This window comes from Haplochromis burtoni, unplaced genomic scaffold (assembly GCF_018398535.1).
Source record: "Haplochromis burtoni strain Fernald_Lab_line unplaced genomic scaffold, NCSU_Asbu1 Contig_395, whole genome shotgun sequence".
In the NCBI taxonomy this organism is placed as follows: Eukaryota; Metazoa; Chordata; class Actinopteri; order Cichliformes; family Cichlidae; genus Haplochromis; species Haplochromis burtoni.
In genome coordinates this window covers 60,012-83,813 of record NW_024582756.1, presented here as the reverse complement: position 1 = coordinate 83,813, position 23,802 = coordinate 60,012, and the positions used below count along the sequence as shown (strand labels likewise).

Here is a 23,802-nt window from a genome sequence, read left to right as displayed (position 1 = left end):
GGAGGGTGGGGTGGGCTGCTTTTAACCATGTAAAGCACTTTGTGCTACATTTTTTTTTGTATGAAAAGTGCTTTATAAATAAAGATTGATTGATTGATTGATAACAAATTTAAAGTGAAATAAACTACTGTGCAAAAGTTTCAAGCCACTCAAATTTATTTATATCTTGCTAAAAAAAAAGGGAAATAAGTGCAGCAATTTATTGAAATGTGTGCAAACCTAACTGGAAACCCTGGATTTAAGGCAAAAATAGAGCCAATATATGGTTTAACCACCTTTACTTTTCACCACAGCTTTCTTGTAATTAAAGTACTCGACTGAAGTTATTTGGATACTGACTGCTTTTTTCCCCTTTCTACCAGGATGATCACACACTGGTTCAATAATGTTGAGGTCTGGTCTCTTTAGACCAATCCATGAGTGTTTCAGTTTGTGTTTTTCGTTTTTTATACGCTTTTATTGTACTGGCAGTGTGCTTGGGATCGTTGCTGCACTAAAAAATTTAGCTGTTGCTAATGAGATGCTTTCCAAATGTATTGCATGGCTAATCAAAATCTGACGCTACTTCTCTGTGTTTACAATTCAATCAATTTTGACAACACTGGCTGAAATGCAGCCCCAAACCATGACAGATCCTCCACTACATTTTACAGATGGCTGTATATGCTCACTGTTGGACCTCTCGTCTGACCTCCTCCATGCATACTGATGATAATTTGAACCAGAATTTTATTCAAATTAGTATCATTCAGTCGATAAGACGTATTGTCAAAGATTTTCTGTCCAGTTCTTGTGTAACTTGGCCTCAGTTTACCTCAGTTTTTTTCTATGATTTCCATTCCTTATGAATGATTTCATGGCAACCACTCTTTCACTGAGACCACACTGCTAGAATGCGCCTTTCTTATCTGTTGTTACAGCTCTGTATCACTGGGTTCCTTTTACTAAGTAATGTGATTGTTTGTTTTTGCAATCAGAGTTATATGTGCAAGCTCCTTATCCTGATTGGTGTTTCCACTTGGCTCATATTCACTAGATCATCTGGGATTTGGACCAGAGACCTCTTGCAAGAATTATACTGCCTAGACCAGAGTTTCTTTAAATGAACCACTGCAAGTAGAACATGGACATCCAAGGAGAAAGTGTGACACTAAGTGAAATTAATACTTGAAGGGAAAATTAGGTTACTGGTACAATTAATTTCATTAACTGAACCAATTTGGATCAGTTTTTATTAATGATTGATTACAAATTGTGTGGGACATGAACTTTTTTCAGCTTCTGAAGTTGGGGCTTCCCGAAAAACTTTAAGAACCACTCCCCTAAACTAAAGCTGCTCACACTGAATCACAGCTGCCCTGAATGACAAATTGGCTGCACTTTGAAGCAGCTGCAGGGATTACTGCAGCAGTTTGGCTGTGGCGCTGGTCTAGTCATGGTGGAAGCCAAGATGAAAGAAGAGCAGTCAATATTATAGACTGAACATAAGCCAAGTGGAAGCACCAATCAGCAACAAGCCCTTGCACATACAGATGAGAGTCCAAGAAAAGAGTAATTCACACTTTAAGAGAAGAACTGCAACATCCACCTTTGTGTGAATGATCCAATCAAAGCCTGCTGGAAATATAACCAGCACAGGTACTTTACTTTACTTCACAATATTGCACATAAGACAAGATAAAGATGCCCAGTTTTTCATTAAAGCATTGAACGTTGGCTGGACTCATTTAAAGATGGGTCTGATCATTTACCTTCCAAGTTCATTCCAGCTTGAAGACATTTTCGGAAGCGGCAGGCTGGACAGTTCTTCCTGCGGATCTTATCAATGATGCAGTCATTTCTCCCTGCACACAGGTAGTTGTGCTGGCCTGTAAATAGAAGAAGGAGAAGAAGGAGGGGGAAAAGAAGACATTAGCTAGCAAAGAATGTTTGAGAAGGATTAGCACGAGCAATATCTATGACCACACTAATCACCTGTTGATTGTACAGTAAGCCTAACAGGCTTGTGGGATCCCTTTGGTGTTAACAGCTTTACTTCCACAACTATGCACTTAGACTAGACAGCAAAATCCACGCCATTGGTCTTTGAGAGTAACGCACAGTCCATATCATTAACATTCCTATTATGGAGCATGCACCAGATTCTAAAACAGGTCCACATTTGATTATAGAGCATGGATACTTTTGATTTCTTAATAATCCTTTGTTACACAAGAAGGAACAGTTGATTTGTGACCACAATGAGGAAGTCATGTGAAGTCAATCACCACCTAAACTACTTTTTTTTTTTTTTGGGGGGGGGGGGGGGGGGGTGTATTTGCAAGCAATAGTTTGTTGTTAAAGAATTATGAATGCATATATAATTCTATATTTTACAGATGTGCACAGCTAGTCCCTGGTTGCACTGAAACTTCTTACTTGTTTAATGTTTGTAAATTCATTGAAGACATACTAAATGCTTCCATATTGTGGCAGTATGTCTTACGACAGTGCAACTTAGATTCTCTGAGATATCCAACCGAACCTTATTCTCTGCACTTTTCTATAAAGCACATTTTGGCCTGGTTGCCACCAATTCTCTTAGCTTTGTTATCTTTGGTTAAAATACTTTAATTACAATATCTTGTATTTTTTCAAATAAAAGATAATATTTCAATCCGGATACGCATGAGTCTGAGAGATGATGACATGTCAAACCACTAAGTTACTTTGTTTCTTGAGCGTTCTTTTTGCTGATTAAAATTTGCCCCAAAATGATCCTCATTGCAAGTGTACAGCAGAAGGACAAACATGCCTGAGGATGAATTTGGCATTTCGTACATTAACATTGTCTCTTGAACACTTTCAAGATCACAATCTGCAGCATTTTGTCAATATAATTGTCAGGTCTGTATTTTTTAGCTGTGAAAGGCCTCACTAAATCATTGGGCTGTTGCTCAATATTTTATGGGCTATGCTTGAAGATCTATTTTATGTCTCAGTTATGTAGTCTTGATGCAACAGCGTTTTTGTTCCAGTGCATGTAACACTTATACGACAGGACCTGGAAGCATCACATTAATCACTTTCCTTCTAGCAACAGATATGCTTTTTATTTTTGTGATGACTATTCAGTAGATAACCTATGCTGTGGAATTGGTCATAGTTTAAAGTTTCACTGTGACACTTCTTTGAAATCAAAATGGGATGATTAACTAGAAGTGTCTTTGATTTTCCCCATATGAGTAACTAACCCAACCAAGAATTTTATATGAAGTGTTGGTGGTGTTTACTCTGAAAAACAGACCATGGGCAGTTATTTAGAAAAGTTGCAACTAATTGACATCTGCCAGAGCAAAGGATTCACAATTTTTTTTACCACTTCCTTCAGTTACCAGTCACTGTCAACTGAAAGTCAGCACATTTCTATATTTCATTTCCACTGGCTCTATATAGAAGTCTGCTTTTCTCACAGTTGGAATTGTGTGTCATTGTCTGAAATAAGACTGCTTATACATAGGACACACTATAAAATGCACAAATCACAAATTAGAAGAGTTAAAAAATATATCAGGAATGCAGGCTACTTTTTCGACTTTGTGTTTACTCACTGGATTTGTGCTGCAAAGCACCAAGCGTCAGACTATAGTCTGCTCCAGCTCTGCAACACAAAAACATCCCTCCTCTATCATTTGTGGTGTTCTTGTGAAAAATTGTTTGATAAGTTCATCCAATCTTATCAATCGAATATGTCCGTTCTATGCAATTGAATTTCTACATTGTAGCTTACTATGGTGGGGAACGGTGAAAAGCCTACTTATTAGTCACTCGTGTTATAATAGCATTACTCATCATGGTGTAATGGCTGTTCTACACATTATAACGAGTGGCAAAAGCAGAGGATTCAATAAATAGTCTTTTCATGTTACTGAAACTCATTATAATAGATGATACAACAAACTCTCCAGAAACCATTCATTTATTTTTTTATAGACCCGCTGAAAACCTTCTGCATGATTGCAGAAAAACTCATTGACTGTATACAAAGTCACCAGTGTCAGTATTCCCCCTAGGGTGGAGGATGAACACTGATCTCCTAATCTACCCTGATCTTTAAAATGTAATGCTTTTGATGCTTTTTGACCTAAAGGGCATTTAATTATACTGCTGGAGACATGTAATAAAATGGAAGAGCAATACTGCACAGTGTGTGACAACTTAAATTTCGTGGGCACTTAAAAAGGAAAGGAACACTATATAAATATGAAGAGAAGCACTATATAAAAAGAATCATATTATTCAATTGACAACATAAAAAAAAATAGTACGTGCCTTTGTATACAGCAAAGCTTATCCAGTGCTGTTTTCTTGCATATTTGACACATGTTTCAGGTCATAAAACAAATTTGAATATTAGATAAAGACAAGCAAAGTAAGTATAAAGTAAGTAAGTATAAAATGGTGCTTTTAAATGATGATCTAAGCCTCCCTGTCCCTTTGTGAATAACTAATTGCCCCCTAAACTTAATAACTGGTTGTGCCACCGTTGGCATCAAGAGCTCCAATCAAGTGTTTAACTGTCATTGAGCCTTTTACATTACTGTGGAGGAATTTTGGCCCACTCTTCTTTGTGGAATTGTTTTAATTCAGCCACACTGGAGGGTTTTCAAGCATGAATGACCTGTTTTAAGTTAATGCCAAATCATCTCAATCTGATTGAAATCCAGAGCCTTAACTAGGCTTAATGAAGCTCTGCTAACTCTGATATTCCCTCTCTATTTACAAGTAACTTCTTTACAACAGTAGCATCCTGCTGGTCCACCAGTGGGCAGCTCATACTGTGAAGAATGAGCAGCAGGAAGGGTTTGGTTTGCATTAACAAGGAATGAACATGGCTGAAAATGATCGGTAAACAGTAAAATATGTTCACAGATATGGTTGTACAAACAGGGATGCATACAGAAGCTACAGTGATCCAGGCAGAAGCTGAAAAAGAACTGAAGCTTAAACAGAGTCATTTTCCCCTGCCTGCCAGCACATACACAGAGAAAATTAGCACAAAAAGCAGGGATCAGCGCTGCTATATTGCATATTACAGGTGGCGAAACTAATCCAGATGTCCACATAGAAATCATGATAAACGCGCTACGAAACCCAGTAATAATCATAATATTCCACAATAAAAATTGGTGGTGTGATGACAAGATTGGAGCTGCATGTTGCAGCCGTCGCTGATATCACAGAGAGTCATTGCAAACAATGGCGTAAACAGCCATCTGTAGTGTCAAAAGTGCCAACTGAATCCCACTGGTATTCTCCCTCCCTTATCCTGCCCTAATCTGCTAACAAGGGTCTGGCACGACCCATCAGCAGTGGATGGTGAAGCCCGTAGCTGAGTTTGTAACCAATACTGGCATACAGGGTTAGTGGTTGGCACTGTGAAGTCACAGTCAGGAGGTCCTGAGCTTAAACGTGACCAGTGGAAGGGAATCCACTTTTTGATTCTGTAAAGGTAAACCACCAAATGTTTAGTATTTCATAATTCGCTTTATAATTAACAGAAGGAAAAATGTAACTACAGGGGTGGCAGAGGTTTCATTTCTCATGACAGATCTCAGGAAGTAATGTGGGTTAAGTGCTGAAAAAACAGACCTAACTGGAGACAGCATGTGATTGCGTTTAGATCTATCATCGTAGAGGAAGATAAGATGAGGGGCATTCTAGACAGAAAATGAAGAGTGCAAAAATCATTCACAGGCAATTTATGCTGATTTAAATGACCAAATCAGTACATTTGCATGCATTAACAGATAGCTGGCGGAACAGGCTATGCGTGTTTCTAGGCAGATTGATCAGTGCTGAAAAAGTACAGGGGACATTGGCAAATCATGAATGCTAAAATTTCCATCATCATCATCAAAATAATAATCATTATTATTACTATCATTATTACTATTATTATTATTAAAAGTGTATTTATTTACCATCTGTGTTTTGTCGTGCTCTCCATCCTTCCCCATAGAGACAATGACCAGAGAAGGAAGAGGGGGAGAGAAAAACAAAAATGACAGGTATGACTTTCTCATTATTACTGTAGGCAGTGAAATTGCACTTCATATCGAATGCTTGGCAGTTACACCAGCACTGCATAACAAATATCGACATGCTGGATAACCGTTAATCATAATCTTAGTATACCATAGAAGTAAATATCGTAGATATCAGGATATAATTCAGGACATACCAAGGGTTCTTGTTTCCAGTTTCAGTCTATCTGTATCAGTTTGTCTGATACTTTTTTCCTTTTCTATGTTGGAGACTGTGAAATGTTTCTATAATAAATTCCATTAAAAACCGGCCCAGTTAATCCTTAACTGCTGCAGAAGTCAGATAATCCATCTACACCGTGTCCCCAAATATTCAGAGTAATGATTTCCCTAAAGCAAGTCTGATCGCGAGGTATTCTTTCACCAGCAACGCATAGAAATGAAAGAAAAGGACAGGGCTATGTTAACTGATACCTGAAATTAAGTGAGTCATTTCTGTGCATATTCAGTAAGTTTGGGCAATGATAAATTGAAGTTGATGTCTTAGGGTTAGGGTTAGTCGCTAATAATGACTTAAAATACACCTCAGAAAACCCCATCTAAGCAACCTGTAACACATCTGCAGAGGCAGCTTGTAGAAAGAAAGGGAATGGAAAGAGAGCAGAAGAGAAGCTCAGGGAGGAATGCATGACAGTAAAAGCATTTAATGCAAAATACGGTTTGTCAAATGCATTCTTGCCCGTCCCTCCAAAGCATTCTGACACACAAACCATTTAGAGATAAATATGCACATTGAAGTACATATGTAGCTAACCTTTTCTTACTTGTTTGTGCACATATTAAATAGGTCTATGTAACCACTGTGATTCAACAAAAATATAATCAAATCAAATCAAATACCTTGCCTGTACCCCATTAGAAGATACGCTCACTGGACATTTCATTAGGTACACCTGCTCAACTGCTTGTTAACACAGATATGTACACAGAAAGCTGCATGGCAGCAACTGGCTGGTCTGAGTATTCTGAGCTGAGATTTTCCCACAGAACCATCTCTGGGGGCTACAGAAAATGGTCCAATAAAGAGAAAACATCTAATGAGTGGCAAGTGTCTAGAATGCCCTGGCATTCTCTGGGTATTTTTTTTTTCCAGAGGTCAGAGGAATGGCCACCGTGCTTTGAGCTGCTAGGAAACCAACAATAACTTGTTCCAATCAAGATATGGTGAAGAGTATCTCCGAACGCACAGCATGTCAAACTCTGATGCAGATGAACTACAGCAGCAGAAGAACCCACAAGGTCCCACTCCTGCCAGCTAAGAATGGGAAACTAAAGCTACAAATTCACATGGACTCAACAAAATTGGACAACTGAAAACATTTGAAAACAACAGGGTCAGAATTTAGTGTAAACAACATGAAAGCATGGATCCCTTCTGTCTTGTATAAAAGCGGTCAGGCTGGTGGTGGTGTTGCAACAGTGTGGGGGATACTTTCTTGGCACATTTTTGGTCCCTTCACACCAACTGAGCATTGCTTAAACGCCTCAGCCTCACAAGGCTTGAATAATCCCAAGCACATTGGCCTGTGGTGGAACCGGAGAGTCTTATCAGCCAACAAATCTGCAGCGATTGTGTGATGCTAACAGGTCATGTACTGAAATCTCTGAGGAATGGTTCCAGCACCTTTCTGAATCGATGCCATGAACAATTAGGGCAAAGGGGGTCTAAACCAGTATGGTAAGGTGTACCTAATAAATTGGCTAGAGAGCGTGGCCACTTTATTGGAAAGCTGGAAAAGAAAATGGAAAGATGATATTTCTGGATTACGGCCTTTCCTCTGCACGCTTTTGTTTTGTTGGTAATCAAAACCAGTTGTAAGCAGTCCCTGCTTTGGGGCATAACAAACAAGAAGGGGAATAAAAGAGGTGGAGAAATACAACTGATGTACTAAACCCACAAACAATTGAAGAAATAAGATCTCACCCTGCACTCTACTATTCAACTGTGACCCTGAACTTGGAGAAATCATTAAATTTTCTTCTTCAGGACAGAGCAGAGATGTGCAGAAGCATCAAGAGCTGTAGTGTAACGGGAGAAAACTTGTAATAAATACTAACAATTTAGTGCATATGTATATAAGCATATGTAATCTAAACATCCATAGTACCATCATTCAAAGTAAAACTGAATTTCCAGCATTAATGAGGAGTGTGCCGTGTCTGAGTGATTGAGGCAGTGGGTGCAGATTGCGGGAGACCAACCTTCAACGGCTCTCTTGAAGAAAACCTTGCAGCTGCCACATGTTACAACCCCGTAATGGCATCCAGAGGCCTCATCTGAGCACACCAAACAGATCTTATGAGTCTGCCCGCTGGTCTTGGATTGGGCAGGTACCACAGAGCTGCTGATCTCTCCTTCTCTGGGTGATGAACTGTAATATGTAGAGAGAGGAAAGAGGGGGAAAACATGTGTCAAGAATGCTGATTTGCAGCATGGAAATGTCATGTGTAGGGTGACTCATTCACACCACCTTTGAATGAGCCCAAATTTAGTCATGCAATTTTCTGTAAACGGATCCCAAATATACACAGTATTACAGAGACCGAACAAAGAACAGACTCAAATCTTAGGGTGATAAAAAAAAAAATGCATCCCTCATCGGAATTCAAACCCTCATAGTGTTTGCAGTGTTTTCCCCAGGTTGACACAACGCAATGATGAGCCAGATGTCTTTTCATTAATGAATGCTTAAAGTGAAAAACAAATCAACTCTAAGTCAAATCCAATGAAGCCTATCACTAACAGCTTCTCTGTGCTGTATCTAGGCTCTAAATCTCAGTCCAATCTTCTAAGTGTGTTACGATACAAAGTAAAGAATTTTATACTTCTTGTGTAATCACACACAGTCATACACGTTGTTATTTCCAACTGAGAGATTTACACACATGAAGTGCACTGTGAGGCTTAACTAGTCACTAAGACCAACTTGACAGCTGCACTGCAAGTCAAGTGGCAGGATGCAAACCAAGAATACATTACGTCTGCTGTGTTCGACTGACACTGCCGTGTAATCCATCACAGGAATTTGACCGCATTAAAGGACTTAAATCTTTCCCCTGTTGTTTGTTTTGGTAGCACACTAGTTGGAATGTATATGGGGATTATGTAATAGGATTAGCTTGCTAAGCCTGACAATGACTTTGCGTTTAGGTCTACAGATATCTTGGCTCCAGTGCTGATACAACATCACTTCTCAACTAAGGCTTCAAGTGTTTTGCTGTCCATTTTCTCCACATGTTCAATCAGAACTGGAAAGTACAGTGGATTACATTAACTGGAACTCTGAATCCACCTCACAGATCAGCAGCACTGCTATCTAAAAAAGCATGACCCAAATTCACATGGCCTGGTTTCTGATGGTCACTGGAAAGACGACACTTGCTTATGTAAATTGGACCGCAACCAAGGGGAGTAGCGTTGATGGATCTTGGAAGACACCTTAAGCTAAGATGTCTATTCATATCTATGGTGAGCTAGTCAAGATGACTCCAACGCAGCCAAGTTCGAATGGTATCTGGATTCGGAATGCAGTCCCAGCTAAACTTCTGATCCCCATCTGAGCAAAGTATGCGATCACAAAACACGGAATACTTTTTCACAAGTACTGTTCCATTGCACCACAAAAATAAATGCACCTCTGTTAAATATGCATACCTCAATTTCAGACCTAGTTTTCTGCATCACTATAACCTCAGAGGCTAAGTATGGTTCATCAAACCCACAAATTGAAACTATTAGGAGTTTCAGCTGGAAGTACAGTAATCTGCTTCAATAGTCTAATCAAATTTGGCACATATAGGTTACGTGCAGACAATGTATATACAAAACAGTCCTTTTCCCCTTATTGTTCAGTTGATCCTGTACATAGTCCATATATTAGGACACACCACTGATCCTGATGCAAGATGGGATTACTTATAAGGATTTTTATAATAACTGAATGACTGCTAATTTTAATTACATGATATGTCAGTTAAAAGGCTATTGTCATTACATAGCCAAAATATTGATATGCTAGTGTGTGTGCTACATTCGGATCCTTCCTTAACACAAGGGATCTGGCAGAGTTTTACACAAATATACTAATGGGCGATTATTTTTCATTTCTGCTACAGTCGTGTTTTCAAAGGGCTCGATGCGGTCCTTTCACAGGACTTTTTAAATGAGTTGTTTTAACAATGAGGATCATACCAAAAACAAACATCTATGCTATTTGTTCATCATCAACCTGGCAAACAACTGCACTTGTGGTGTCACAGCTTTTCAAATCTGAAGTCATTAGGTAAATCATTTCCAGCATGAGCAACTGATCCATAATCGTAAGGAAACAAACACAGAATACCTCATTACGACAGGTATTGCATAATATTGTAAATTAAGTCTATAAAATTTGCTTTTGCAAATGTGGAATTTCCCCAACACGCCCATTTGGGATGCTACAATGAAAATTCAAGCAGACCTTAAAAGAGTTAAAAGCCCAAGCATTTCAGTGGACATAAAACCCTTTATTTCTTTTTTTTCCCTGAGAGGTTTGAATATGAGTGTGAATGGTTTGTCTGTCTCTCTGTGTTAGCCCTGAAGCAGACTAGCAACCTGTCCAGGGTGTACCCTGCCTCTCATCCTATGGTCGTTGCTTCTAAGGATAAACGGAAGAGTATAGACTGATGGAAATCAAATCAACTTTCAATGTGTTTAAACTTTATTTGCCACACTGGAACTCTGTGAATGTTGGCAAATGCTCCTGCTATGTGCTCATCTTTCTGGTGCTCTCATTACTCGTCTACTTAAAGGAGCAACTGACGAAACTGTGGACACTTATTATGGGGCAGAGCTTGAGCTGTAAATATCTGGACTTCTAGGAGACCACAAAAAAGTGGCCAGTGAAGTGGGAGACCACCTGTGACCAATCATCCGATTTAAACAAATGTAAACACAGAAGTTTAGAAAGACTGACAAATGCAGGCATCTCATCCTCTGCAGCTGAAGTGGAGGCAATGTGTCTGTTTAGATTTTCAGCCATCTAGCTCACAATTGTAGTTGATCTTATTAAAACTGAAGAAGTCTCTTGCACTGGCAAATAATACAGCTAGCTTTCATGTTCCATGTTTGTCATGAAAATGTGACAAAATATCAACTGCTTGGGAAGAAGAGGGCAGTAGACATATGGACACATTTTGTATTTGATATCACTGAAAAGAAGATGCTTTGAAAACCATATGGAGCAACCCTCATGACCAACTTTTACACTTTTTATTTTGGGTCAACTGAATAAATCTCATATTGAGTCTACTATAATGTTATAATATTTAATCAACTTAAGCTAGATTAAAAATAAAAGAATTTAGATGTCAAAATTGTGGCTAAGACTAAAACTAAATATCCTGTCAAAATTAACACAACTGCAATGTAGAGTAGCTACATGTTTAAAAAAAATTATCTTATCACTTCTTTTATTCTCAATTTTAATGTTTAAAAGTTCAGTAAACAACAACAACAAAATGTCACATGCTACAAATTTCTGTTCTGGTCTGCTACGGCATGACTCAACTGCTGGTAATGTAAAATGACCACAGGGTGGTGTTTGGATTAAAGATTTATAACCCCCCACCCCTACTTGCGAGCCATTTCATATGCTCCTCCCACTGCTGAGACATCATGTGTGGCTCTGAGCCATGTAGCACAGAGTCAAGCCTCATTAGGAATGCATACTGGGCTAGAGCACAGCAGACGTGCACACAGTCGATCGTTCTCTGATGCACACACTCAAACGGGCAACAGGGTTTGTATGTATTGACAAACAAGCCAACTCTGCACAGTGATTAAGACACAAAGTGCCAAATGTACACATGCAGAAAAGAGAAGTGTATTAACCCACCTACACACCTACATACGCATTAACCAATACTTTCCAGTGGGGGGGGGGTTTGAGGAAAAGGCACGAATAAACACAAAAAGCAGGTTGCAGTTCATGGCCCTTTGCTGCTCTTTCATCACCCAAACTGCCTTTGGAACGTGTGTGTGTGTGTATTTGTGATTTACTGCACGGACTTTGCTGCATCAGTCTAGAACCTGGTCTTAAAAGGCAAATGAAGGAAAGTAAAGGCTGGGCCATGATGACAGTGACTTCCCACACCCTTTTACTTCTACTTACAAACATCACTTTCGCTGCGTGCGTTTGTGTATGAACACATGCTAAGAAAGAGTATGTGTCTAAAAATAGCATATGGTGTTCATTGTAAACTACATTCCATTAAAATAGATCCTGATTTATAACTAATCGCAGTAACGTGTTGTTTAATGGACACCAGTAAAAATTATATTATGTGATATAGCAGTAGAAGACATAGAGCAGCATGGACAACAGTCTTAAATAAATAAATTGCCCGTAGCAACCATGGAGAGCCTGCGTGAACTGAGCTGACCTGATCTGTCACTGGGGAATCATATAGCAGTAACTACAGTGGGAACTGATATACAGTAAGCCTAGTTTTTCCATTCAGATCAAAGCTTTTTTAGGCTAATGTGTGGGAGCAGAAAGTATGAGGTGCCCATGGGAGGGATGTAGAAAATAAGAGCATTCACAGTGTTGGATCCTGATGCATACCGAAAGTGACTGTAGCTGCTCCATTCGATAAAACGTCAACATTTTTATGTGGAATTTTTAACTGACAAGCAAAAAATAAAAAGCTGTTTGGACACTGATTTATGATTTTAACTGAGATTTGCAGGTTTATTTTAGATATATTTGATTGTAAATATGTATTTTTTATGAATGATATTTGCAAAACAAAACAACAAATGCTGCAAATAATTCTTGACACGGAGCACAAGTTTCAAATTTGAAATCTGTTGTGTAACAAAAGCCCTGGGTTTTGAAAAGAAAGGAAGTCTGACAGTTTCACATAAGATGGCACAGGAAAAGTAGCCTGCGTCCCTGCTCTAGCAAATATTAGTCAGTGTAGTAAAATATAAAAACAATAAGTCTGTTCTCCATTTTTTAAGCCATTGTGTAATTTTACCGTTTTACTGTACTCTTCCTTTGTTGCCTCTTGCTACTCTCACTTCCTCACTCTCTTCACATCCGTCTCTCACTAACTCTCTCTTCCTTTCTCACTGCTCACCCCCCTCACTCTACCTCATTTTCCAAGTTATATAATATTCGCATTACGGCCGCTGGGGCGGACGCCCTCCAACCCCACCCCAGCCCGGCCTCTCAGCCAATCCAGATTCACTACTTGCAGGGAGTATGGAGGAGGTCAGGCGAGTCATGGGATTATCTAACTCACCTACCCGGGAACGGGAATACATGGCGTACGTGTGTGTGTGTTTTCAGTTTGTGTTGCTAATAGGAACCTGTGTGGGTTTGTTGATCTGGTCTTCAAATTACTTAAGCAGAGCCTTTGGTTGCCAGAGAGGAGCGGGGTTATAAAGCTACCCTTGTTTCAAAAATTGTCATGTGATTGTGTCATGGCTCCCTCTTTTCGTCTCCCTTCTTCCTCTTGCTAAACAACACTCACCCACCAACTCTGCCATCCTCGCATGTGAATGTCTAAATCTCCTACGCACGGCTGTCATTTCAATCATCATTTCATAGCATCAGTCACTTCTTCCCCAACCTAAAACTTGAACATTTGTTCGCGACTATCCTCACAAAGTATTTTCAAAGTGTCTTCGAAGCAAACATCAAACAGATGTGAGACTCAATAGAAAAAAATGAAAGCATGACGGTTTCTTCAAATGTTGCATTTATACTTCCCTGAAAACCTCTTTGTGCCATGCAGCCTGTAAGAAGGAAAGTGTACGGCACTCAAATCTGTTGCTGGCATCCCTTCTCACCTTCATGCAAGGAGTGCTGAACTATAGTCCGCTCAATTTGGTAATACTAGAAAATGCGTAAATATCAAGCGTAAATTATGTCTCAACTACTATGACATGAACATAACTTCAAAAAATCCTACTCAACAAATTGTCCACCAGCTCTTTTTGAGGATGGTTTTAAAATGAAGTTCAAAAAGATAGGACACAAGTGAAAGCACAAATAAGTACCTCAGCCTAACAGTTTGACTTCCTCTCACACGTAGCAACAGTTTGTGCCATTCTATTGCTACTGCGTCTTCTCCTTCTCCTACCCTCAATGCTGCTATTCTCAAATATACACCAGACACAGATGCCCACAAAGAATCATTAGCAAAGTGGACACAAAGACATCTCATTAGCACTCATTTCCACTGTGGCAGGCAGTGAACTGGGGAATTTTTAGAACTAAATGAGTTACTTCAATCTGTTCTGTCGCCTCTTTTCATCAGGAATTAGTGGAATTTATTCCTTCAACTTGCACTGTGTAGTCAGGGTTTCTCAGTGGTGAAGTAAACACAATGCAAAGCGCTGCACAGCAATCATCTTAATGTTATGATTAAGCATAACATTACATTAGGAAGTAGTTCTTTTACAAGAACAAGAATTACAAGAGAAGATAATTAAAGCAGTGAATGACCTGATTCAGAGCTGCTGCAAAATAGTTTGGCTTTAAAGGTTTTTCTCTCTCAGTAGCTTCGTGTTTTGGATTTTCTAAGGCTTTGGGGATTTATGATATGCTGTTGTGTGGTGAAAACAAATAACTAGACTATCTAAAAACTGTTTATAGGGAATATTCAACATTATACCTACACTTTATTAGGAAGACCTGTCCAGCTGCCCCGATGCCTGTTCAGCCAATAACATGGCAGCAATCTATTGCATTCATGCATGTAGTAACGGTCAGGATGACCTAAAGTTTAAAACAAGTTTCGCAATGAGGATTAAAGGTGATTTCAGTGGCATGGTTGTTGATGCCAGATGGGCTAGTCTGAGTATTTAAGAATCTGCCGAATCTGCTGGGATTTTCCCACACAGCTATCTCTAGAGTTTACTGAGAATGGCCCATCTAAGATAAAATATTCAGTGGGCGGCAGTTTATTGGGGCAAAAATGTCCTGTTGATGCCAGAGGAGAATAGCCAGACTGACTTGAGCTGATAGGAATGCAATAGTTATTTAAATAACCACTTTTTGCAACCAAGGTGTGCAGAAGAGCATCTCTGAAAGCTTCATCAAACCTTGAAGCAGATGGGCTAGAGCAGCAGAAAGCCACAAAAGTACCATTCCAGTCAGGTAAGAACAAGGAACTGAGTCTATAATTCACAGAGGCTTAACAAAATTGAACGACAAAGATTAGAAAAATGTTGCCTGGCCTGATGAGTCTCAGTTTCTGCTGCCACATTTTGTTTGTTTGAATTGCGAGGTCAGAAATTGGCTTAAAAATATGAAAGCATGGATTCTTCCTGCCTTGTATTACTAGCTGAGACTGCTGCTAGTGGTGTAATGGTATGGGGGGACGTTTTCTTGGCACACTTTGGGTCCCTTAGTACCAACTGAGCATTGTTTACACCACCACACCGCAGCCTGACCACGTGTGTCCCTTTACGACCACAGTGTACCCATCTTACAATGGCTACAGGATAATGCACCATGTCACAAATCTCAAATAATCTTAAACTGGTTTCTTGATGACAATGAGTTCACTGCACTCAAAAGACCTTCATAGTCACTAGATCCCAATCTAGCAGTGCACCTTTGGGATGTGGCAGAACAGGAAATTCACATCATGGATGTGCGCCTGACAAGTCTGCAGCAACTGTGTGATACTATCATGTCAATATGGGTCTGTCCAGCACTTTGTTGAAGCAATGCCACGAAGAATTAAAGCAGTTCTGAGCATGAACGAGGAACCCACTAACAATGTGTAACTAATATAATGACCTGTGAGTGTATAATGACATTAGCAGCTTACACGCTTTAATATTTTAGGGAAAAAAGATATAAACAACAACCAAAAATAAAAAACAAAAACAAAGAAGAGATGGGGTGGGTAGGGTAGAGTAGGATAGTTGGTTGTGGAAGGGCTAATACTTATTTAAGTATTAAAGGGATAATAATATTTAACAACTTGTTTATTTGGGCGACCGGGGCGCTGGGGGTTGGGAAGCGCATTTGTAACCGGAAGGTCACCGGTTTGATCCCCGGGCTCTCTGTCCTGGTCGTTGTGTCCTTGGGCAAGACACTTTACCTTACCCCTACTGGTGTTGGCCAGGGGGGCCGATGGCGCGATATGGCAGCCTCGCTTCTGTCAGTCTCCCCCAGGGCAGCTGTGGCTGCAGCTATAGCTTTCCTCCACCAGTGTGTGAATGTGAGAGTGAATGAATAATGGAATTGTAAAGCGCTTTGGGTGCCTTGAAAAGCGCTATGTAAATCCAATCCATTATTATTAACATATTTAGCTTAGTTGAGTTGATTTTGAGACACTGTAGGCCAGTATTCCATTTGTAATGTGAACTCTTATAAGGGCATTTCTTTCCTTGTTTCTGCTAATCCCCCATCGCAGCAATTAATCCCTGCTATTCTTTTCACCATTTCTCTTGTACTTTATCATTTACAGTAATGATGTTGAGCATGTCATTACTAAGATCCAGACAGACAGACAGACAGATGGCAGAGAGCGTGCAGCATCACCAAAACTACCCTGCAGGAGTCTCGTCTCTGTGCCCCACTTCAGTTACACAGTCAGCAAAGACAAGCGCTTGTGCGTAGGCAGACGAAGCCAGGAAGGAACAAATCAAAGCTACAGTAAGAGTCAAACTGCAAAGTGTGTTAACAGTAAGGCCCTTCTCCACTTTGATGTACAAGATAATTTGCAGAACAGAGGAGAGCAGTTAACCAAGAGACAAAACTTCTACTGTTTCTCTCTGAGAAGGGCATGGTTTAGGCTAGATGAGGTCACGTGCTAAATCCCTGGAGAGAAGTTATGCTGTATTGGAATGTGGAGCTTTACAGGAAATTGGGCCACATGGTGTCGACCACAGGGAGCAAAATGAAGGGCAATGGCACAATCTTGCAAGTTTATTCCAGTGTGAGATACAGATGATCTACTTTTTCAGACCAGTAGCATGTTACATTTTTATAAGTATATACAGTGTATAATAAAATACAGTGTGCCATTTGAATACAACAGGCAGCTTTTAATAGATGAATACAATAAAGCCCAGGAGCAGCTAAACAATTACATTTAAAAACGAAAAGTTAATCATTTGCTATTTAACATATATAACTGTGAAAGAATGGAATATTTCAAGTACAACCACTCACGTGTCACCTTTATTTCCTACAACCCTGTTCTACTTTAGTACATTTCAAAATATTATACACTTCTTTACAAAGCAGTCTAAATTGATTCTGCAAAACAACTTAAAAAGAACTTGTCATCACTGATTAAAAATCACAAATAGTCAGTTTGTTGCTAATTTGTTATTTAAAGGAGACAAAATGTCAAAATTTAAATAAAACAGATTTTCTAGTCATCACATCTAAAATCGTCTCGCTTTTACCGATACCACAAAGCCAAACACTGTGCTCTAAAACCTCACAGAGGAACAAATGCTCAACATTTTTTTCCCATCACATCTTTGACCAAAAGCTGATTAATAAAATAAAGAAGATGACAGGATAATTCTAACACCAGTGCAATAAATCCTGTGTGCTGCGCAGCCTTATCACAATACAAGCGTGTGTGTGTGTGTGTGTGTGTGTGCAGAGAACCTCCAATTGCTCCCTGCAGATTCGATTTACCGCTGACACATTGTGTGTCTTAAATCAGATAGATGGCCAAGGCCTCAGGGTGCACAGCATTTCCCCTTGTCCTCTTATGTAATTAGCCTTCATTTAGGACTTTAATGCTTCGGCCTCAGAAGAAAGTCTCCTCTCTCCTTTCATGCACTTTTTCTTCTTTCTCTCTCACAACAGCATTTTGACAGGAAAGACACTTTTCCTCTCAGCAACTCATGACTAATTACCATAAATGTCATCATTACCACTATATTTAACATTATGTCAGAAATATTGTACTGCTGACTAAAAAGTACTGAAAGGGTGACAGAAAGTATTTCCTTATCATGCTGCTTTTCATTTTACAACATATGCAATGTTAAGCAAGAAGCAGTTACCTAACAGAATATTTATGCTAAATAAATATTTATCATGGCATAAACATGTAAAGGACTGTACAGAGACGTGAACATCCGACTGTTTAAGAGAACTGGAAAAAATGATAATGCTGGGATAAGAAGCCCAAACACGTACTTTCTCAGTATATAACATTGCTTTTTTATTATGAAGAAAGAATCAGTGAAGTAAGGAGGAGATTAAAACATATTCCAAGATGACAACGCCAGGATTCATCAGACTCACACTGAGAAAGAGTGGTTCAGGGAGCATGAGACATCATTTTCTTTCTCTCTTTGTTTGCCCAATATGTTATTAAAAAAAACACAATACTAAACAGAGACAAAGAACTGGAAAGAAACAAGAAAGGAAACAAAAGAAAAAGAAAAAAATACAGATTAGTATATTTCATATTTCATTAAGGTTAGTATGTGTGTGTGTTGCATGTCGAAGAACTTGCAATTTTGTGGCTACGCGAGGCTTTATTCAATAAAATAATAATAAAAGAAGAAGAGATAAAGGCAAACATAAATGAATGAATGGAAAAGAAGCCTCTGCAGTGTAGTAGTTCACACATTTGCTTGTCAAGTAAAAGATTGCTGATTTGGTTTCAGGCAGAGAAACAAAACCCCTGGCATCTGGTGTAGAAATCTCCCAGATCATCTATGCAGAACTATCTGCTGCAGTGACCCCTTGTTACAAGGAAGTAACTGAAAGTAACCTTCTTCATGTGTAATTATAGTACAGAACATGTAAATAATAATAAGGAAATGTACTGGAGCTGGAAAACTACATGGCAAAGCTTAGAGCTTTGGACACCGGGGATAGATCAGGACAAAACTTTTCAGAAGCACACTCATGGTGATTCAGGAGGGGTGTCAATACTGGCCAGGTCACAAGTGTTTTCTTTACTTCACACATGGCCTGGCAACCACAGAGTCCAGACCTTAACCCACTGTGAATCTCTAGGATGTGATGGAGAAGGCTTTATGCAGCAGTCTGACTCTCCCATCATCAATACAAGATTTCAAAGACAAATGAATTCCACTCTGCAACACTGCGTAAGAATAGAAGCAACCATAACCTTAGCATCAAAAGTAAAAGTGGCCCAATGAAATACTAGACTGTGAGACTTATTTTTGTAAATGCAGGAGAAGCTGAAACGCCGGTATCACCTCAGTGTCTGTCCTGACACGCCGCATGAAAAAAGGTTAATGTTTCTGAAGTCATAGACAGAGATGGCAGTAAGAATACTGACTGACTCGTCTTTGATTTCTATATCATTACCTGCTAACAAGCAAAAAGTGCTGAGAGTGACAATTTAAAGGAAGCACGGCAGGGAAAGTGATCATTTTCCCTGACGTTTATCTTGGCTGAGATTATTTAGGTTCACCAGCCTGTTGGTTAACTTTATTATCATTTAGATCAATTTCTGAGGTCTGAGGGGGAAAAAAAGGAAACATGCATGCACTCTTACTAGAGGCCAGGCCAGAGAAAATGTCTCCAGCTACATTGGAAGCATTAGCAGAGAAGAGTGGTGATGGCTTTAGCTGACTAATAGAGGGTTACATTTACATACGCCCACCTCTGTCTGCAAAAAGATTAATGAAGTTGGTAGATGCAAATTGAAATCTGTCGATGTACAGTGAGAAAACTATGGGAGCACAGAAGCAGGGCAGTAAGAGTTTGCTTGCACGGGGGGGGGGAGACGACGACACGGGAACTGGTTTCAGGAACCGACACTAAATAGAAAGAAGGGTTTTAAATTTACAACAAGCTGGAATTTGTTCAAAGAACTATTTAATTTCTTTTTTTGTGTGCCTCTGATGCATTGGAAACCCAATGCAATCACTCTGTCAAACTAGTTTCCTCTCACAAAGAACTCTGACAAAGTGTTTATTGCACCATGAAATGATAATCAGTCATCAACAGTACAGAAGAAAAAAAAAGAAGAATTATAATTAAAAATTTTTGCTATTCTGATACAGAGCCTAGAACTCTCTTAAAAGCTAATAAGGGGTTTATGATTTACCCACATGATTTCTTTCTAACACTGAAACGTATCCTGCATTATCAGCAGACCACTGGAAAGTGGAAGGCTGATGTGATCTGATACACATCAGATGACAGTTTATTCCTTAATTCAAAATAATTCTACTGGAAAATACAGTTAGAAGATTAAGTGATAAGTCTACTTAAGAACCTGTCTGTCAGTCTGCTTTGGTCTGCAGCCTGCAACTGCAGAGTGGAAAACTTGTTTTCATGTAGTTGTGCTTCCTTTCTGTTTGCTTTACAGTTAAAAAGAAACAGCAGTTCTACAAAGTCTCAAATGATTACTTTAAACAGTACATTAAGTTGCGTAGAGCGCCACTGGACTGTTAGTAAGCAAGCACACATATAGCTCATAGCTTCATCATAAATGTTTAACTCGTGAGCATTATGTGCAAGATTTGCAAAGGGAAAAAAATAATTATTGTACAAAGTAGGAGGTTTGTTTCATCAGTCGTACTCAGGAGGAGACCCTTATTAAATAACATGTTGATTTCACAGACAAGCTAAAATTTTCACCCCCAGTTCTCAAAAGTATTGACATTACATGTCACAAGTTACTGCCTGTCATGTTTACTCATGAATTTATCAGTCTTTTTATCTGTAGTAAACTAATTTCAAGCTGACACTAATATAGGTTAGGACAATCTAACCCGCTTAAACCTAAGAAGAGGAGAAACAAAACAACGGAGCAAAATATCTTGTAAGAAAAGTCGCTAATGGAGGCCAGAAATGTGGTTGAAAATCAGGTGGTGTCACGCTTAATAAAAACAAAAATAAAACACCACACAACTGCGGTGTACATAACCTGTTCTGGCCAAAAACACCGGCAAATTATTCCGCTCTAGCCCAAGGCGCACTGCAAACAGTACAGTCTGGAGCGTAATGACCAACTTCAATTAAATATTTACCGTATATTAGAAAACTGAAACAGCATCTGTTTAGCTGTCAAAGTGCAGCAATGGTTTTCTTAGCCTGTACCAAACTCATTGAAAGCTAATACATTATGACAACAACAACAGAGCTCAAAACAAAGAGACAGAGACGGCCAATAAACAAAACAAATCAAACACGTAACCAAGCAAATGCACACACAAGCTTGGAAGAGCCTTAATAAAAGCTTGTGAAAGCCCTAAAAATAATAGATTTTTATGGGTTGTGAGTTTGATGCGAGACTCCTGTTGTCCTTGCTGGCGCAGCTTTACTCTCCTGCTGTGTTTCTGTGGGCAGCATCAAAGGTGCAATAGCAGACTTTTACCTCGAGTCCATGAGGGACAGTGCTACTTTTCTTTGGATATCCTGATTCCAATTCACTCAAGGTTATCATCCTCCTCCTCTCTATCTCTTACACACATGCACACACTCACACCAGACACACCCATGCATGCTCAAACACACCCATGGGATTAAACAGGCTGATCGTTAACCCACTAAAGTGCGCTTAAAAAGCCCCTTAACCAACCTGCTCAGCCTAAAGGGAAAGCTAAAAAAAAAAAAAAAGCAGAGAAAACATGAAGAGAAAACTGACTTGCTTATATAAGAATATATGTATAACTTAAATATATAATATATATAATATAATATATAGTATAGTATATATATGATGTATAGTATATTTTTTTTTTTTTTAAATTGGGAGATCATTCCATTGCAAGAATTGTTTCACAGATTTCACAACTCAGATGGCCTTATTTGAAGACAGATAAGTAAGTTGTGAAAGAAGGAAACAGAAAAGCAGGATGAGGATGAGCCGATTTCTTGAAAAGTGATGAAATGAAAAGAAACCACTGTAAAACCTTAGATGTGTAGATTCCAATTTGCGCTCGGACTACTGAAGGCCCCAACCTTCGGACACTGCCCTCCCTACCCCACATTTCGGTTTCCTCTGAGAAAAGCAAGTGGAATATGAGCCCCTGAGCTCATTTTGGGCCCAGGGTGAGGGAGGAAAGAAACGTCCATGTGTCAGATTTCGCTCAAGCAAACTCATTGACTTGATGAAGAGGAGCAGATAAGATAAGAGAGAAGACCTTAGAGAAGGTGTGTCTGATAACCCTGCTTCTCTTGCTATCAACAATTTCCAGTATGTAAGAGGGTAATTGGTAACAGTTATGAGAAAAAACACTGAAAAAAACAATAGGTTTGATATTAGATTTCCAGTAGTTGGCGTCAGCTTGAAAAACAATCTATTTTTTGTTAACATTATGAACCCATATGCTTTCTAGTTGTTTAGAAACACACACAGGGAACAGATAGCTTAAAAAATAATATAAAAAAGGAAATGTCAACCACAAGTAAACAAAAAATCTCCCCAAATTGTCTCCTTCCGGATCCCATCTGCAGCATTGATTTAATACAAGTAAACAGAACCATTAATGGCAAAAAGTAGCATTTTTCACTGCGGGTCAACCGTAATTGAGCAAACACAGTAAAGCATAGACTTCACTAACAAATGCATTAGAGGTAAGCTGGAAGCACACGTGTGTTTTAACTGAATACACATACAAACTTACCTAATTTCCATTTTCCCCAGGTCCTCCTGCCTGTTGAAATCACTGTTTATCTGACCATACCCATCCTGTCGTCTTTTCATTTCAGTGCATAGTAAACATATGTCAAAAGTCTTGCAAGGATCTTTTAAAGACAGACCCCCCCATTGCTTGTTTTAAACTGACTACCACTCAGTTTTATCAGCTTTGTTTCATTTAACAAGTGGGTTGAAATGTTTTGCAAACCACACTCTGTGCTTATTTTCTGATGTCAGGTGAAATCAGTGTATGCTGGTGTATAGTGAGTAAGACTGCTTTTGCAGTGCAGTGGGTATACCTTTGAAATACATCACAATACAGTAACACAGGAGTCTAAAGCACAAATAACCAATGGAGGATAAACTCAATAATAAATGCATACAAACTCTAAGCTTGACTTACAGTTGATTATTTTAGTATTTACAGAATTAATTTGGTGGAGATTCACTTCAATTCTCCAGTCCCAGAAATCTTTCAAAGGCGTGGACAGATAGGACCACTGAACATCACCAAAACCAAAATAATGCACAGTCAAACTAGAAAGATACAAAATTCAGTGTCTTATTATGCAGCGAAGTAAGTCACCAGATGGTATATACAAAAAACTGAAAATAAATATAAAACCAGCTCTAACTCAGTTGCCTACATTCTTTAAATGCTGTGTACATGTTAACTTATCAATATAATAATAATAATACAGCAAATGAAAATATAAAAGAGCCCATTTTGATGTTTGGACTTTCTGCTCAGTCGAGACCTTTTTTAATTCTTGGTGAATTTTCTGTGTTGAAACAAGAAGGCCTGTACATTTTCAGTGCAATAGCTTTACTATCTGTGTGCCTGAACACAAGCTGGCCTGTGACTCAGGCATGAAAAAGCTCCAGTGTTATGAGTCTGGCCAAATTATTTTTTAATGTCAGTGACGCAGTAGCTCATCTGGCTCATGATCCACCACAGCTCACAGGTTATAGAATTGGACACACAAAAAATGTAACTTTCAGTGTCATTGATAGGCTGCACTGCACAAACTAATGATAATTGAAATCCACTGAGAAGTCAAGGAGGCCCTCAAACAGTCATATCCTGCACAAATGTTGTGATGTTGCTCAA

At 39.1% G+C, this 23,802-nt stretch overlaps 1 protein-coding gene across 1 annotated transcript in view; it reads right to left on the bottom strand.

Annotated features, from left to right (window-relative positions):
- Nucleotides 1-23,802, bottom strand: part of LOC102303513 (nuclear receptor subfamily 3 group C member 1) — a gene marked incomplete at its 5' end in the record, with an annotated part of 65,000 nt that overhangs the window by 15,001 nt on the left and 26,197 nt on the right. Inside the window, 3 exon segments of the mRNA NM_001286292.1 lie at nucleotides 1,752-1,868; nucleotides 5,964-5,990; nucleotides 8,289-8,458. Of these exon segments, the coding sequence (NP_001273221.1) occupies nucleotides 1,752-1,868; nucleotides 5,964-5,990; nucleotides 8,289-8,458 (314 nt within the window).